General features: G+C 44.2%; 1 protein-coding gene across 1 annotated transcript in view; it reads right to left on the bottom strand.

The window, feature by feature from the left end:
- Nucleotides 1–19088, bottom strand: part of cfap54 (cilia and flagella associated 54) — a 211481-nt gene that overhangs the window by 6562 nt on the left and 185831 nt on the right. The window contains exons 32-34 of the mRNA XM_078234599.1: nucleotides 18432–18528; nucleotides 7679–7782; nucleotides 1127–1345 (exon numbers count right to left, since the gene is read on the bottom strand). Of these exons, the coding sequence (XP_078090725.1) occupies nucleotides 1127–1345; nucleotides 7679–7782; nucleotides 18432–18528 (420 nt within the window). The remainder of the gene's footprint in view (nucleotides 1–1126; nucleotides 1346–7678; nucleotides 7783–18431; nucleotides 18529–19088) is intronic.

The following is a 19088-nucleotide window of genomic DNA, read 5'->3' on the forward strand; positions in this document are numbered from 1 at the left end:
CCCCCATGGCATTATTTCCAGCAAGAGTTTTAACAACACCAGGTTAAAGTCCAACAGGTTTATTTGGTAGCAAACACCATTAGCTTTCGGAGCGCTGCTCCTTCGTCAGATGGAGTGGAAATCAGACAAGTCACAGAGGAAGTGGTGTACTATTCCTACCTCTTTTAGTTCTAACCATGCCCTACCTTTTCTCCTCCCACTATACAACTCACTGTTTTGTTTTGGCCAGACTTTAAATACTGGTCTCACTGGTTGCAACAATGCAGACACTTGGCATTCCAGCCTTGCTCTTGTGTTCTCTCCTTTCTCCAACATTCCCACGTTTTTACACAACTTTGATTTTCTAACCAGTCTCGAACTTACACTGTTACTGTTTTTTTCCACCTCTAAAATTACTCCAATTCCCCCTGCCTTTTAACCCACTTTATTTCCCATCTTTTTAAACTCTCGTCTGCTCTACTCTAGCCATTGTAAAATCCTGTCTCGGCTTCAATCTACTTATCTTCCACATTGTACTTAGCCCTGTCAGGTAATGTCACCTTCGTGGAGATTGACTCGAATATTTCCATTGTTATTGTTTAGCTAATGAGATTGAATTTCTGAAAACTACATTACCAGCGGTTTGGCAGAGCAGGTTCGAGGGGCCAGGTGGCCTACTCCTGCTCCTGGTTCTTATGTTCTTTATGGGGAAATGGCCCATCATTTTCCATTCCCAATGATGCAGCATTACAAATCTCTGAAAACACAGTCTGTCCTGACAGGTAAATCTAACTTTTCCTTGTTCTTCCAAGCAAAGAACTGTTTTGATATGAGATACCTTTCTTCTCTTCTGAGGCTAATGTACATGACATGACCCATTTCTTTCAAATGAAATCCAACAGATCATGCTCTGCATTGGTTCCTTTGTGGACCATTAACTTGAATCACAATTCTCAATCAGGAACGCCCACTAACTATGAAAAAAATTACTCCTCTACTCCCACGAAATGTAAGCACCTGAGTCAATCTCGATCAAGCTCCATGTTCAGAAATCGGAACTCTCAGCACTATTCACTGTTCGGAGTGGGATCCCAACCCATAATCTTCGAACTCTATCAATTTATGAAAATAGTTGTTTTCAAGGTACCTGCTCACGATTTTTGAGGTCCAACCTTCTTCTTCGTAACACTTCATGAATGAATTAAAACAGAGAATTCCCAACAGCACATTTAACTGACTACGCCACGGCATCTCAAGGAAACAAAATTTGTTGAACTTTTTAAGTTGCAGGTAACGGTGTAGAATTGGTCTCAGCAGAGTTTGAAAAACTTCCCTCGCTTTCTTTTCCAATTTTTCCCTTTGTTTCCTAAATGAAATGATGAAAACATATTGTTGATTGAAAGAAAATTGCATCAGTAATAATAAAAACCCACCATACATCTTTGTGTGAAAGTCAAGCCAGAAAATTAGGGGTCAGCTTTCACAGGAGTAATTGTTCCGAGGGGTTGGAATCGACATTGCCCCATTGTCTTGTTATTGCAGACTTGTCAAGTTGGAGACTGTTCCCAACAACCTTGACCACAAAAATAACCCAAAAGGAACTAATAAGTATTTTTATTGCCTATTGTCATATGCAGACAGGAGGAGCCAATGTGAAATGACTGCCGCATCCAGGCAACAGGGAACTGGTCAGAGTTAAAATGGGAATAGTGTCCGGTTAGTAATGGACAAATGAGAAACCATTATGCTGGAAAGTACTAAGGATTTGGCTGAATTGTCTGACAAAGATTTATATTGATGTACTGCCATTAAATGAAATTTATTTTATACTATGTAAGGTGGAGAATTAGATTAAGAAAATGTATAACTGTCTTGACTTTTACTGATAACTTCAGAAGTTGTTGGAGTGGTCCATGTCATCTGTATCTGAGACCATCATTAATAATTCAGTGGTGCTAATCCAGGATTCTCTCAATGGTTAGGTTTGACTTCAGCAGCAAGTGGGTGTTCAATACAAAGAGTTGGGATTTTTCAGCTAAAGGTCGGGTGTCAACTTATACACATGATGTATGAAAAATGAATGCTTTTTTGATCAAAAGTCAAGGGTTGCACCCCTCACTGTCTATGCACTTTATTACATTCCCATCAATTCATCCAACACTGCCACTCACCCTCATCCTCATGCAATTTCATGCCTCTCACAGCTAGTTACCCTCTCCATCAGGTGAACACATGCTATCACACTCATTCAGAGCTCTGTTCCTACCCTCGAGAGTGAGTACAAAACATGAGGGAGAGAATTGGAGACGGGGTGCTCCACAGCAGATGAGGAAGTGGTGGAGATCAGCTGAGTGGCAGCTTGAAAGCGATTATTTCAGATTTTGCTTAGTTTAGACAGAATACAGACACTGACAGAGCTAGCAGGAGGTAGCAGAATGATAACTTACCCACATATTAATGCAGTAAGAGATTTACAGCAACTAACTATGATTTGAAGACATATAAGTTGATATTTTAAATGCATTTCAAAGTATTTTACTGTGATTAAACATTTCAGTCAATGCAAGGTACTGAAAAGCATAATGGGAAAGTTGAATAGTTTGAAGACCATAGGTATGAGAACCTTAGCTAGTATAGCTATATCTGGGAGATCATTAGAAGGGTACATATGTTGCAACTTTTGGTTGGTTTGCAGCACAGACAGAGATTAGGCACAACTTTGGGTGCCAGGTCAGATGTCCAGTCAAAACTTGGCAACGATCGATGGGAACTTCCACATTAGCCATTACAGAAATGACTGCCGCATCCAGACAACAGGGAACTGGTCAGAATTAAAATGGGAATAGTGTCCGGTTAGTAATGGACAAATGAGAAACCATTATGCTGGGAAGTACTAAGGATTTGGCTGAATTGTCTGCCAAAGATTTATATTGATGTACTGACATTAAATGAAATTTATTTTATACTATGTAAGGTGGAGAATTAGATTAAGAAAATGTATAACTGTCTTGACTTTTACTTATAACTTCAGAACTTGTTCGAGTGGTCCGTGTAATCTGTATCTGAGACCATCGTAAATAGTTTCTCCCATTGATCACTGGCTTTTAATAAGGTTTTACCTTTATATTGTGACATTGGTTTCCTGAGTATATTTACTACCTCATCGAAAGACCGTGCTTACACAGCTCCTTGGCCATTGGAGATGGAGAGAAAGCTGGAAATTCTTGGTGACACAATTGCCCAGATTTTCTAATCAGTGTAACTGCTGACCACATTAAAAACTGTGTCTTTAACTTTCTGTGCTGGAGCTTTAGGATTTTCTGGCCTGGTTGTAAGTCACAACCATCAGCAAAGGCAGCTGTGAGGCATGATGCTAAGGTGCAGGAGCATCAAGACAAGCCCCTTTAGAACAGCATAAGGAACAGCTGCAATCTAGTAGCCTGCAGTGAACTGAGGTGAGTCCTTTAAATTTCTCAAACATTTTTAACAGTTTTTATTTCAAAAAGACAATTTATTGCTTTTATGAATAACCTTTCATTTAAAATGGAAAAGACAAATGATGAAGTATTGAAAATGCAGTAAGTGGGAAATGTATCAACACTTACTGTTGATAAAAAGGACTACTAATGGAAATGGGGGTGAGTAGGTGGGGAAAGGGTTGGGTAAGCAGATTAGATGGGTGTGGGTCGACAGGGTGGTTGGACAAGGTTTGGTGGGGCTGTGAGGGGGAAACTGAGAAAGTTGGGTGGTATTTTTTCAGCAAGTTTACTTTTAAATACATTTCGAGCTTTTGTTGTGAATAATTTTCAACCAGAATCCCATGGCTGTGATTAACAGCATGGGCATCCAAGAGTAACTTTCTGGTAAAGTTCAGGACATTTAACCTATGTCTACAAGGCGGCCTTCACGACACACGACGGTGCAGAGTCGCTGAGCAGCAACTGATAGCCAAGTTCCGCACACATGAGGACGGCCTCAACCGGGATATTGGGTTCATGTCACACTATCTGTAATCCCCACAGTTTGCCTGGATTTGCAGAGTCTCACTGGCTGTCCTGTCTGGAGACAATTCACATCTCTTTAACCCGTCTTTATGCTCTCTCCACACACATTGTTTGTACTTTTAAGACTTGATTAGCTGTAAGTATTCGCATTCCAACCATTATTCTGTAAATTGAGTTTGTCTTTATATGCCCTGTTTGTGAACAGAATTCCCACTCACCTGAAGAAGGAGCTTAAGGCTCCGAAAGTTGTGGCTTTTGCTACCAAATAAACCTGTTGGACTTTAACCTGGTGTTGTTAAACTTCTTACAAGGTCTGCATCAGTGCTTGAGGCATCTATGCAAGCAGCATATTTCTGCCTATCAGAAGTTTAGATTTCATGAGCAAGTATACAGAATTTGTATGCATCAGGACTTCCTCTAGGTCCCAGCATGCAACAGCAGCAGACATCACTAAGTTGACTGGAAGATCTGGGCCAAGGATCAGAATCTCAGCTCATATGGCATGCAGTGAGGTCATGTCTTACATACTTTGAGCCTACATACTTTGAGCCAAATGTTGCATACTAGATTTATCTACTGACAGATATAGGCCCATTGTGTTGCTGCATTGTCAATAAATAGCTAGAAATAGCTAGGAACTAACGTGCTCTGTGTAGGTCTTCTGGGGGTCACATTTCATCGTCCAAGTGCCAGCGCCAGCAGGAAAACTGAAATGTTTCCTAATGATGCTGGCGGCATTTGTTAGCTCGGATTCACCCACCTGATGGATGCAAATTCCTGCATTTTGGAAAACCTGCCGGCCAGCCCTGCTACTCAGAGATTGCATTCGGAGACAGAACCCCACCATCCCAGAACCAAGGGAAGGTTGCAATCGTACGGCACTTATAAAAAAAGTCCAGATGCGATTCTTGCCAGGAGGGGGAGGGGGGAGCCTAATCCCGCCGGCTGCTGAGCTCTAGAAGCGCCACTGCGCAGGTGCCCCAATCTCCCAGTGTACTGGAAGATCTCCTGCCAGCCCCTCCCATTTGCCTCACGGATACTGGAACCCACAGCCAATAATTCCCTGTTCCATTCTCCCCCCCAGACATCGTTGGTGGGATCCAAACATGATCCTTACCGGTGAGGACCTCGACCGGTGAGGGTGTAAGTACAAATGAGCCCGGACAATAGTGTTTGGGAATCACTAGTGACAATTAAATAATGTCATGACTACCAAGAAAGGGCACCAAAGCTGATTTCACCTGCAAAGCTGTGCCTGCAAGGTTCCGAGAGGTGAAAAAACAGACGCAATTCTGATTTTTCGCCTTTCACCTGCTCGCCATGCTGATTGACCGGTGGGGAGAGCCAGTAAGATTGCAGCCTTTAGGTGTAATTTTCCATCCTGTAAATAAAAAGAGAAACCGGATTGACCGCCTCTGTAGGCATCACTTCAGGCTCTTGTGCAGCTGTGGGATGGCGGTGGGGAATTTTCCATGCCCGCTAACTGCCGGTTGAGAATCACAATGGCCCGGAGAATAGGGTGTCGGGCAAAACATAAGTGGTTTGCAAAAGAGGAAGTTAAGCCACTTATTCCCTTTGAAGAAACCACAATCAGGCTTAGTCTATGTAAATATTGTGGTTAGGAACAACCGAAGTACTTGAGATGCAGTCAAGTGTGAAGGAAAATGTAAATAAACACAGCTGACTGGAAGCTGAGTAGAAATAAATTAAACTGCCAATGGAAGCCTATTTCAAATGACTGCACTTTGAAATTGACAGACATCAAAGGTTTTTTTATGCAATAGAGAGGGTTTCAAAGGTTTTAGTTTGCTAGGAAAGCTCAGAGACTTCAAATCAATGTTGTGTGAATACATCAGGGTTGAGTGCACAGCTATGGAGAATGGAAATCCCACCAACCTCCCCCCCACTCCCACCGCCCCAACCCAGTGAAATTAACACCTCCACTCTGTCAGAGGACTTCAAAGGGGTCTGCTCACACCTGCAGCTTCTGACAAGGAGAAAGGGAAATCTGTGCTGCAGAATGGAGTGCTGATGTGATTCAAAACCCTGCCAGATGACCAGGGGACATGGAGCTAAAGTGACCTGACCATAGAACATAGAACAGTACAGCACAGAACAGGCCCTTCGGCCCACGATGTTGTGCCGACCTTCATCTGAAACCAAGATCAAGCTATCCCACTCCCTACCATCCTGGTGTGCTCCATGTGCCTATCCAATAACCGCTTAAATGTTCCTAAAGTGTCTGACTCCACTATCACTGCAGGCAGTCCATTCCACACCCCAACCACTCTCTGCGTGAAGAACCTACCTCTGATATCCTTCCTATATCTCCCACCATGAACCCTATAGTTATGCCCCCTTGTAATAGCTCCATCCACCCGAGGAAATAGTCTTTGAACGTTCACTCGATCTATCCCCTTCATCATTTTATAAACCTCTATTAAGTCTCCCCTCAATCTCCTCCGCTCCAGAGAGAACAGCCCCAGCTCCCTCAACCTTTCCTCATAAGACCGACACTCCAAACCAGGCACTTCAGAATTTGCACAGCTGAAAGGCAGGAATAACGATGTTGATCACAGGGCAGCCTGAAATCACTATTTCAGGAGTGATCTTCAGTTCTGCCAGGGCTTGAAGCAGCATTCCAGCCATGAGACCCCCATCCCGACAGAGAGTGGCAAAGTCAGCCCCTCACCCCAACCCACCGAACCACAACAACCTTGAGGAGCCCTTCCTCTGAATGAAGGGTCTGTGGCAAGATGGGCTGAAAGGGGTCTGAGTGGGGGCTTGTGGGAGGGGGGTGGTTGGGTCACCTTCATGACTGCATGGTGTGGAGGGGGTGACCTGTTATTAGTGGGTGGGAGTGAAGATGCCCCTCCTTGGTGAAGGTTTGGTAATGCTGCCCTGGTCATTGGGGTGGGGAGGGGCAGGGGAGGGGGATTTCCATTCTCCATAGCTGTGCACTATGCAGGAGACGCATTAGGAGAGTCCTGATGCTCCAATGCGGCAGTCTATGTTGGTGTGGAGGAGGGGTAGCAATGCGGTAGGTGTTTGGGGGGTGGGAGGAGGTCTCCCGGTTCACTGTCAGTTTGGGATGCCCTGCACAATGCTGCCTGAGTGCTCTGAACTTGGCTTCATTGACGTACTTGGGCTTCATACCACCCGCCCTATGCCGCACCTCCTCCCCCCCCCCCCCCCCCCCCCTCAAACTGGTGCAAAGTTCCCAATGTCAAAAAAAATTAACAGTGCCCAAAGATTGCAATGCTGAGCTCGCCCTAAAGACAGGCATGGAGGAGTCCATTTTTCACACTGTAACAACATTTTTGGGAAAATTGCCCCCAGGGGCCGTCCTTGTCAAGCAGCTACCTCCTTCAGATGAAAGATGGACCAGGAGAGAGTGAGGGAGATGTCAGAAGAGGTCTCTAACACTTCAGCCAGAGAACAGAATGGTGATCTGAGCTACTGAGATCAACACACTCTGTGCCAAACATCCATCATTCTCTGGGATCAATGAACCACTCTCAACTGATGTGTACTTTGCTGTCTATTCTGCTAATGCATCCTATGTAAAATGTCGTATCGTAATAAACTAGCTTCAAGTTACTTACAAATACTCGACTGCCTATCTTAGGTATCTGTGGCTCCCGGCCTCAGAATCTTACACTGGGGTCCTAATAACAAGGAAAAATCTTGGCTACCTGTGTGCAGTTAGGTCCGTTTTATAAGCAGGATTATTGTGAAAGCTCTCCAGAAGTTCCTTCAACGATATTTTCTCTTTTTTTGGTTTTTTGCTTGCAGGATTCTGAACAGCAAGAAATAATATTCATCGCGTTAAAATAGTAAATCTTCAAATGAATGATCCGTTAATTTCTTTATATTATTAATATTGTGAATTAAGGCAACATGAATCATATTTGTGTTTGGTCAACTTCACTGACTCCAGTGTAATTTTAGCATCAAAAACGAGTAACAGAATCTTAATTCCCGTGAAATATTGTATGTTTCTATAAAATGTTTGAACACATGGACAATGAAATAACCGATTGAACACGATGGATAGAAGGTTCGATTTTGATTGACTAGAAGCAGGGAAGACTGGTTTTACTGCATTTTGTGAGGCAACCCCTTTGAATTGAACAGGCTCTTTCCACACGGGAAGTGTTTGAGGAGAATATTGGATGGACTCCTGAAGGAAACAAATTTGCAGCACTGCAGGGGTAGAGCAAGGCATGGGGCTGACTGGATTTCCAAAAAGAGGCTCAATGGCCAATGCCCTCCATCTGTGCAATATATTCTTTGATGATTCTAAGGTGCAAAGTTAAAATGAAAAGGAAATTTGCGACTAATTAGAGATTACAATAAGAATACGCCATGGCTTATCTCCTTCAATTGTATGGTGCGGCTGCAAGAAGTGCTATGAAAGAGGATAGCCTTGTTTAATGTTGCATTAATAAAGGTAACAGATCAGATGAATCTCTTCGGTCCACAAAGCCCTTCATCACAGTGTCCCAAACCAATCATCTTGTTGTCACCACTCCAGTCCCCTCCTCCTTTTCCAATCTGATTGCCATACCGTTTGGCATACAGTGGCCCTGAGCTTGCAGCATTCAAGCTCTGCTGATCTGGAGGGGATTTTAATCAGGATCATGAACCATGAGGTGGGTTGTTTTTGCAGACGTTGACAGCTTACGCAAGCACACATGAACCAGAAGTCCACCGCACTGCTCCTGATTCTCTGCTCTTCTCTGCCATTTCTGAGATTTTATTACTGGAAGTACCATAGGTCACAAGTATAGACAGGCACAGTACAAGTGACAAGAATATGCCATCTTATTAACACCAGAATATTTCACCAGCACCCACTATTGCTTCGGGAGAGACCATTTAAATTTTAAGAGATTGTAAGCCATTTTGAGCTATTTAAAGAGGGAATAATTCAACTCCCCATTTCTGCACAATTAAAAGTGTTTTCTGCAGCTCAGATATTCTCATGAGTTGCTCCACTAGCAGCTGACACACAGGTGTACAAAGTTGCTCCTGTCAAAAGGTGAGCTGTTCTATGGAAGCAGGAATCCTACTTGGAGTAAACTACTCTCAACAGAGGACAATCTGCTAGCCTCTGGTGTGGATGGAACCATTGATTTACTGTAAGTGTACCGGTGTTCCATCAAAGTGGAAGCACAGCAGCCAGCCAGCTATTCATTTTAATGAATAGTGAATGGTCAATGTACCAAGTACTAATAGAAACAGAATAAACTAAAAATAAAATGCCAGCTACCATGTATGTAAGTGCTGGATCACATTTCTGTAACCAGAACCCACCTGCATATCTACACAATGCATATTCCATCACCCACCACCCCCGCCCCCCACCCCACCTATTCACATAGGTAACCAGGTGGCCATGTAGCCACTTTTAAAATAAGAAGAAACAAAGTGCACAGAACAGAGAGACAATGTTGAAATAACAGAGAATTAGGTGGAATTATTGAAAGAAGTCTAAAGGTTTGGCATAGTTTTGTATGAATGCACAAAATATTAATACAGTTAGGGAACTGCAGATCAAACTAGCCATGTGGGGACAGGCTGCAACGGTGATTTTTCTTTATTCTTCCATGGGATGTGAGTGTTCCTAGCAAAGACAGCATTTATTGCACATCCCTAATTGCTCTCAAGAAAGTTATGGTGATTCACCTTCTTGCAGTATTGCAGTCTCTCTGCAGTTGGTACACTCACAGGGCTGTTGCAAAGGGAGCTTCAGGATTTTTGATCCAGTAATAGTGAAGGACTAGCAATATAATTTCAAGTCAGGATGGTGTATGGCTTGGAAGCTGGTGATTCCTTACACCTGCTGTGCTTGTCTGTCCAGGTGGCAGAAGTCACAGGTTTGGAAGGTGCCATCAAAGCAAACTGGTTTGCAATAAGCCTGGGAATGGAGGGATACAAACGATTGGTCTAGTTGGACCAAGGAGCGGCACAGGCTTGGAGGGCCGAAGGGCCTGTTTCCTGTGCTGTACTGTTCTTTGTTCTTTGTTCTTTGGTGACTTACTGCACTTTATTTTGTATATTTGCATTTTGAGTGCGAACCTGAGCAGGAGATATAAGCAAGGGAAACATACAAATGAAAGAGAGAAAAGTGGAAAGCAAAAATGGAAGGCTGAGGGACAAGGGTAAATAGCAAACAAGGCCATAGTACAAAATAAGATGTAAAAACATTAAAAAGGCAAATCTAAAGGCAAGTTATAGGAATGCAAGGAGCGTTCACAATAAGGTAGATGAATTAACGGTGCAAGTAGTTATAACTGGGCATGATATGATTGTGATTACAGGGACATAGCTGCAGGGTAACAAAGAGTGGGAACTTAATATCCATGGGTATTCAATATTTCGGAAACAGTCAAAAACGGGTAAGGTGGGGTGGTGGTATTAGTTAGGAATGAAATCAGTGCAATATTGAGAGGATACTGGCTCAGAAAATCCAGATGCAGAATCAGTCTGGGTGGAGCTAGGAAGCAACAATATTAGGAAAACATTAGTGGGAGTTGTCTATAGGATTCCAAACAATAGTGGCAATGTAGGGATGACACCAAACAAGGAATTAGAGATATCTGTAACAATGATTCCACAGTAATCACAAATGACTTTAATCTGCATATTGGCTGGGCAAACCACATTAGCAATAGTACTGTGGCATTATTAAGGGTAGGTGGTGTCGTAATGGTATTGTCACTGTACTAGTAATCCAGAGAGCCAGGATGCTCAGGGTACTTGGATTCAAATCCCAGCATGGCAGATACTAGAATTCCAATTCAACAAAAATCTGGAATTAAAAGTAATGATGACCATGAAACTGTTGTCAATTGTTCTAAAAACCCATCTGATTCACTAATGGTAGGTTGGTGCAAAAGGTTGGATCTCATGGGATAAAGGGGGAGGTGGCTAGATGGGTGGAGAACTGGCTTGGTCACAGAAGAAAGAGGGTGGTAGTGGAAGGGTCTTTTTCCAGCTGGAGGCCTGTGACTAGTGGTGTTCCGCAGGGCTCTGTATTGGGACCTCTGCTGTTTGTGATTTATATAAACGATCTGTAAGAAGGTGTAACTGGGGTGATCAGTAAGTTTGCGGACGACACGAAAATGGCTGGACTTGCAGATAGTGAGGAACATTGTCAGAGGCTACAGAAGGATATAGATAGGCTGGAAATTTGGGCAAAGAAATGGCAGATGGAGTTCAATCCTGATAAATGCGAAGTGATGCATTTTGGTAGAACTAACGTACGGGGGAGCGATACGATAAATGGCAGAACCATAAAGGGTGTAGATACGCAGAGGGATCTGGGTGTGCAAGTCCACAGATCCTTGAAGGTGACGTCACAGGTGGAGAAGGTAGTGAATAAGGCATATGGCATGCTTGCCTTTATAGGACGGGGCATAGAGTATAAAAGTTGGGGTCTGATGTTGCGGTTGTATAGAACGTTGGTTCGGCCGCATTTGGAATACTGCGTCCAGTTCTGGTCGCCACACTACCGGAAGGACGTGGAGGCTTTAGAGAGAGTACAGAGGAGGTTTACCAGGATGTTGCCTGGTATGGAAGGGTTTAGTTATGAGGAGAGATTGGGTAAACTGGGGTTGTTCTCACTGGAAAGACGGAGGATGAGGGGTGGCCTAATAGAGGTGTATAAAATTATGAAAGGCATAGATAGGGTGAACAGTGGGAAGCTTTTTCCCAGGTCAGTGGTGACGTTCACGAGGGGTCATAGGTTCAAGGTGAGGGGGGGGAGGTTTAACACGGATATCAGAAGGACGTATTTTATGCAGAGGGTGGTGGGGGCCTGGAATGCGCTGCCGGGCAAGGTGGTGGAGGCGGACACACTGGGAACGTTTAAGACTTATCTAGATAGCCACATGAATGGAGTGGGAATGGAGGGATACAAAAGAATGGTCTAGTATGGACCAGGGAGCGGCGTGGGCTTGGAGGGCCGAAGGGCCTGTTCCTGTGCTGTATTGTTCTTTGTCCTTTAGGGAAGGAAATCTGCCATCCTTACCCAATCTGGTCTACATGTAACTCCAGAGCCACAGCAATGTGGTTGATTCTCTGAAACGACCAAGCAAATCATTCAGTTCAGGGTCAGTTAGGGATGGACAATAAATGCTGGCTCAGCCAGCGACACCCACATCCCATGAAAGAATAATTTTAAAAAAGATGAATTCCTGGAGCGTGTATGGACCAGTATGCTGAGGAACTAACTAAGAACAGGCTTTCCCCAATTGGATATTGTGCAAGTTGAAGGATTAATTACTAATCTTGTTGTGTGGGGTCCTTTAGGGAAGAGAGACCCAACATGATGGCATTTTTCATTGGGATAGAAAGTGATGTCGTCTAATACAAAACTAGGGTCATAAAACCAAACAAGGGAAACTATGAAGGTATGAGGGGTGAGTAGCAGGGGTGCGGTAGATTTGGGCACTTCATTGAAAGGTATGACCCTAGAAAGGCAATGACTAATACTAAAGGAATAAATTTATACATTACAAGAATTATACATTCTTTCTGGTGCAAAAACAAAACAGGCAAAGTGGCTCAACCATAGCGAACAAAAGAAATTAAGGATATTATTAGATCCAGTAAAGAGTCATATAAAGTTGCTAGAAAATATAGCAAGCCTGAAGGTTGACAGTAGTTTAGATGAAATGTTTTATTGAATTTATAATTAGCAAAGGGGGACCAAGAGGCTGATTAAGTGGGGAAAACTAGAGTATGGGGGTAAATTTGCAAGCAATCTAAAAGTAGATTGTAAGTAAAAAGAAAAAGATTAGTGAAGACAAATGTAGATCCCTTAGAATCCAAAGCGGGAGAATTGATAATAGAGAACAAGGAAATATGACATTATTAAACAACTACATTAGTTCAGTCTTTACAGAATAAGACACAAATAACATCCCAGAAATGTTAGCAAAGCAAGGGTCGAAGAAGGAAAAATTGCTGGAAATTTATATTAGTAAAACAAAAATAGTGCTGGAGGAATTAATGAAATTGGAAGTTGATAAATGCCGATGGCCTAATTAACAATCTACACCCCTGGGTATTAAAGGAGATGGCCACAGACGTGGATGCATTGGTTGTCATCTTCCAAAATTCTGTAGATTTTGGAACAGTCCCAACAGATTGGGAGTGCCAAATGTAACCCCACCCAGGACCTAGGATGCTTATGCACAAATCTTTGACGTTAGCAGGACAGGTTAATATAGCAGAGTACACAGAATACTCAGTACCAACACAGACTATTTTGTCCAGCCAGTCCATGCTGGCATTTGTGCTCCAGCTCAGCCTCCTCCCATCTTTCCTCATCTGACTCTATCACCATAGAGCTAAACTCTATTCCTTTCTCCTGCCTATGCTTATATAATAAGTGCCCTTCCCCTTAACTGCATTTATATTATTTACCAACCACTCCCTGTGGTAGCAGATTCCACATTCTCAAAGTTCTCTGGGTGAAGAAGCTACTTCTGAATGCCATTTGATTTCTCGGTGACTATCTTACATTCATGGCCTTTAGTTTTGCTCTTTCCCAAAAGTAGAAATATTTTCTCTGTTTATTCTCCCAAAATCAAAACTTATATTCATTCCCATCAGCCTCTTCATTTTTTCAGATATAATCTCACATTTCTGCTGTCATGTTTGTCATCAAGTTAATAAAGCATTGAGGATTCAGTATTTTCCAAATAGCAGCGTAAGTACAAGTTATGCCAAACCTACGTAATCCAATATTGCAAGAGCAAAATGCTGTGGATGCTGGGAATCTGAAATAAGAACAGAAAATGCAGGAAACAGAAGAAACAGAGTTCTGGGCCAGGATTTGCCATGGACTTGCTGGCCACATTTGCTTATGCTTATGCTTATTTGCTTATGCTTATTTGCTTATGCACATTTGCGTTTGATAAGGTTCCCCATGGTAAGCTTTTGCAGGAAATACGGACACATGGGATTGAGGGTGATTTAGTGGTTTGGATCAGGAATTGGCTAGCTGTAAGAAAACAAAGGGTGGTGGTTGATGGGAAATATTCATCCTGGAGTTCAGTTACTAGTGGTGTACCGCAAGGATCTGTTTTGGGGCCACTGCTGTTTGTCATTTTTATTAATGACCTGGATGAGGGCGTGGAAGGATGGATTAGTAAATTTGCGGATGACACTAAAGTCGGTGGAGTTGTAGACAGTGCGGAAGGAAGTGGCAGGTTACAGAGGGACATAGATAAGCTGCAGAGCTGGGCTGAGAGGTGGCAAATGGAGTTTAATGCGGAAAAGTGAGAGGTGATTCACTTTGGAAGGAGTAACAGGAATACAGAGTACTGGGCTAATGGTAAGATACTTGGTAGTGTGGATGAACAGAGGGATCTGGGTGTCCATGTGCATAGATCCCTGAAAGTTGGCACCCAGGTTGATAGAGTTGTTAAGAGGGCGTACAGTGTGTTAGCTTTTATTGGTAGAGGGATTGAGTTTCGGAGCCAGGAGGTTATGCTGCAACTGTACAAAACTCTGGTGCGGCCGCATTTGGAGTATTGCGTACAGTTCTGGTCACCGTATTATAGGAAAGATGTGGAAGTGTTGGAAAGGGTACAGAGGAGATTTACCAAAATGTTGCCTGGTATGGTGGGAAAATCGTGTGAGGAAAGGCTGAGGGGCTTGAGGTTGTTTTCGTTAGAGAGAAGAAGGTTAAGGAGGTGACTTAATAGAGGCACACAAGATGATCAGAGGATTAGACAGGGTGGATAGTGAGAGCCTTTTTCTTTGGATGGTGATGGCTAGCACGAGGGGACATAGCTTTAAATTGAGGGGTGAGAGATATAGGACAGATGTTAGAGGTAGGTTCTTTACTCAGAGAGTAGTAAGGGCGTGGAATGCCCTGCCTGCAGCAGTAGTGGACTCGTCAACATTAAGAGCATTCAAATGGTTATTGGATAAACATATGGATGATATTACAATAGTGTAGATCAGAGGGGCTTTAGATTGGTTTCACTGGTCGGCGCAACATCGAGGGCCGAAGGGCCTGTACTGCGCTGTAATGTTCTATGTTCTACATCCTTCAGCTGTCTGGGACGAGCATTCCTCCACAGGCTGGGAAGACTTGATTGGATTTAATGGTCATCAAACTGCCCGAGGTCATGGTTTCACCACCCTCAAGGACCCACCCTCAAGAATTGTCGGCCAATTAGTTAGCTACCATCGCTCCAATCCCAGCAGCACTGCCAGGAGTGGTGGCTCAAAGTGCAGCAGTCCCCCACCAGGAGTTTCCTATGGCAGAATGGTCAATAACCAGAGATCTAAAGTGATTGGCAAAATAACTGTGTTCATAGAATCCCAACAATGTAGAAAAGGCCATTCAGCCCACTGAATGTGCACCAGCCCCATAACCCCACACATTTACTGTGGCTAATCCATCTAACCTACACATCTTCAGACACTAAGGGGCAATTTAACATGGCCATTCCACCTAACCTGCAAATCTTTGAAGTATGGGAAGAAACCCACGCAGACACAGGGAGAACATGCAAACTCCACACAGACAGTGACCCAAGCCAGGAATCGAACCCAGGTCCCTGGCATTGTGAGGCAGCAGTGCTAACCACTGTGCCACCGTGCCACCCTAACCTGTGGTGACTGGAGGAAATGGTATTTTATGCAACAAATGATTAGAATTTGGAATGTACTGCCTGAAAGGTGGAAGCAGAAACAAAAGTAACTTTCAAAAGGTAGAGTCAAAGGCATAGAGATTTACAGCATGGAAACAGGCCCTTCGGCCCAACTTGTCCATGCCGCCCTTTTTTTTAAACCCCTAAGCTCATCCCAATTGCCCGCATTTGGCCCAGATCCCTCTATACCCATCTTATCCATGTAACTATCTAAATGCCTTTTAAAAGACAAAATTGTACCCGCCTCTACGACTACCTCTGGCAGCTTGTTCCAGACACTCACCACCCTGTGTGTGAAAAAATTGCCCCTCTTGTCACTTCTGTATCTCTCCCCTCTCACCTTTGCAAAAATTATTCTCTGCATGTTTAGTCACAATGGGTTTCAGCTTATCCACAACATTCAGTACAAAATGGCTACACTTGAGCTATAACAATGCCTGTTGCAGGAAATCCAAATTCGGTAACTAGTAAAATACAGCCATAAATCACACGTTAGGGACTGGATCAGAAACACCAAGGTAGATTGTGAAGTTAGACTGGACCCCAACTGTTTTTGATTTTGGTATTAGTGTGAACAGAAGGTGGGCGATTCTCCCATCCCGATGTGCTAATTTTTTAGCGCGTTGGGCCGGGAGAATTGCGTGTGGGCCGTTTCGCGGGATTTGCGTACGCGTGTCTCCCAGCACCAGATATCCGGGACGGTTGGGACCACGCTGGAAACCGGCGGGACCAGCAGGTAAGTAATTTTAATCTTATTTTAATGTCATTAATCGGGCCAGGGACTGAATTCTATGGATCCGATAGTATCTCCCACCCCGCCAGTACAATTTCACTCCAGCGGGATTTAGAGTAGCTCCCCACTTTCGGGGAACTAGCAGGAGACCCCGCTGGAGTGAAGGGGGGACAATCGGGGCCCCCAGGGGGTCGGGTGGAGGGGAGTGATGCCCCATGGACTTGGGCACCTTAAGAAGTCTCACAACACCAAAGGGGCAACGCTCCGAAAGCTTGTGTGGCTTTTGCTACCAAATAAACCTCTTGGACTTTAACCTGGTGTTGTGAGACTTCTTACTGTGTTTACCCCAGTCCAACGCCGGCATCTCCACATCTTGGGCACTTTGGCAGTGCCAGCTTGTGCCCCCTGGATCTGCCCAAGGAGCAAAGTGCCCACACTCAGGGGGCACCTTGGCACTGCCCATCAGGCACTGGGCAGTGTCAAGGGGGCGATCGGTGAGGGTGGGGGTCCTGCTGCCACTCTGCCATTGGGATCGTTCGGTGCTGGAGGGAGGCCAACAATTGGGGCAGGCTGGGGGTGGGGGGGTGGTGGAGGGGCACTGGTCTGCCGGGGGGTGGTCTGCCTCCCATGGGGGAAGAGGGGGGTCTGCCGGTGTGGAGGGGTGTGGGGGGGAATCGTCACTGCTGCGGGGGTGGCTAGAGCAGCGATCGAACTGGCCAGCAAAGTGTAGGCTGACAGATAGGGGCCCGTGCACATGCATAGAGTTCTGGAACGGTCCGACTCCAATGTGAATAGGCCGGTGTGAATAGGCCCTGCACGTCCGAGCTTTTAATGATATTCACGCTTGCAACCGCTGCAGTGCATGGAGTTTGGGAGATTCGAGTGTGAACTCTCACTGAAAAAACTATAGTGATTTACACCAGCTTTCCCACAAGTTCAGCACTTGGAACTTTTTTGGGAGAATCGCCCCCATGGTGTTTCACTCCAGGTGTGATTCTATTTACCCACTAGGAAGCTTTTATTTAACAATACAGTTTAACTATAACAAAAACAATTAGCATAACGTTTACCAATTGAAATACTTAAACATGACAAGATACAATTCTTAACTGCTAGTCTATCGTTATTGGTTCCAAGTTAAGCAATATTGCTCATTAAAAACTAGGGGGCAGGGCCTATTCACGCTGGAGTCTGACAGTTCCAGGCCTCTGCACATGCGCCATGGCCCCTATCTGTCAACCCGGCACTTTGCTGGCCAGCTCGATGGTAGCTGGTAGCACCTCACAGTGCTACCCCTCCCCCCCAAGTCCCCCCCATAAGCTCCTCTTCAAAATCAGTTAGCAAAAACACATTGGCTAACATGGTGTACAGGCTGCTTGTCCTTCAGCCTCCAGGACACCTCTGGAGAGAGATTCTTATTTTCTAGCAGGTCCCAAACTATAGCCTCCAGAGAGAGAGAAAAGAGCTCCTGCTCCTTTTTTGATTTGATTTATTATTGTCACATGTATTAGTATAGTGAAAAGTATTGTTTCTTGCGCGCTATACAGACAAAGCATACCGTTCATCGAGAAGGAAATGAGGAAGTGCAGAATGTAGTGTTACAGTCATAGCTAGGGTGTAGAGAAAGATCAACTTAATGCAAGGTAGGTCCATTTAAAAGTCTGATGGTCGCAGGGAAGAAACTGCTGATCCAAGCAAAGACTGCCTGCTTATCTCTGTAAGCATAACTCCTCCCATTAGCACATGACTCGGCCTTTGTTAATCAACCTAATCAAACCCTACTCTGAAGCTCCAGGGAACAACCCTAAAAATAACAAAACTGCATTAGCTCAGATTAAAACAAACAAACACCCCAATTTCTAGAATCCATTACTCTTCTACATTCTCAGCATGTGGGCTGCCTGGAGCAGATAGATTAGAACCAATTAAACAGAGCGGTCTCTTAAACATACCTGTTACAAGAAACATGACACAAATACTTTCTTAAAGGCACAGTATCATCACACACAACTGTGGATGCCAGTTTTAACTTACATTGTGATACTCTACAACAACTGCTGCATTTTTCAGGGGTTTACTTGTAGTTTTTTTCCCAGATACTTTCTTTCTGCCAATAAGAGCTTTGTTCCGCCTGTTCAATTAAAACAAAAAGTTATGTATTTAGGGAAGCAAACAACTAATATGTTGGTGCCACCTTCAAATGGTAGAAGAGTTATAGTCCTGATGGCATGGAGCTGTGAACAGGTTTCCAGTCCTGAAGCCAACTTGACTGACAGGCTTGGCTGCCTATTGGGTAAGAAAGACCTAATTAAAAATACAAGTAAGTGTTTGCTGCAGATAGAGATCCTTGGGATAGAGTGCAGTCAAGAGGATCTGAGCTGATGGCGGATGGTGGAGATTGTGGGATGTCAGGAGATCAGTTGGGGGGGGGGGTGTGTCAGAAAATGGTAAGAGAGCTTGGGGAGGTAAAAGACAGATGGGGCAGTAGGGGAGAGTTGAAAATGGGGTGGGGTGCAAAGAGAGATTGGAGAAGGCTTAGAGATTGGATACAGAGATTGTGAGGATTGGGGGACAGAAAAAGGATAGGGAGATCAAAGTATCCCAGTGGTAAAAAAGGCTGCAGTTGCTGATGGGAGAATATATCAGGGCAGATCATAGAAGTAGAGGAGGGCTTCCCAGGGTAACCTTGTT

The sequence above is a fragment of the Mustelus asterias genome, chromosome 19, assembly GCF_964213995.1.
Source record: "Mustelus asterias chromosome 19, sMusAst1.hap1.1, whole genome shotgun sequence".
NCBI classification, from domain to species: Eukaryota; Metazoa; Chordata; class Chondrichthyes; order Carcharhiniformes; family Triakidae; genus Mustelus; species Mustelus asterias.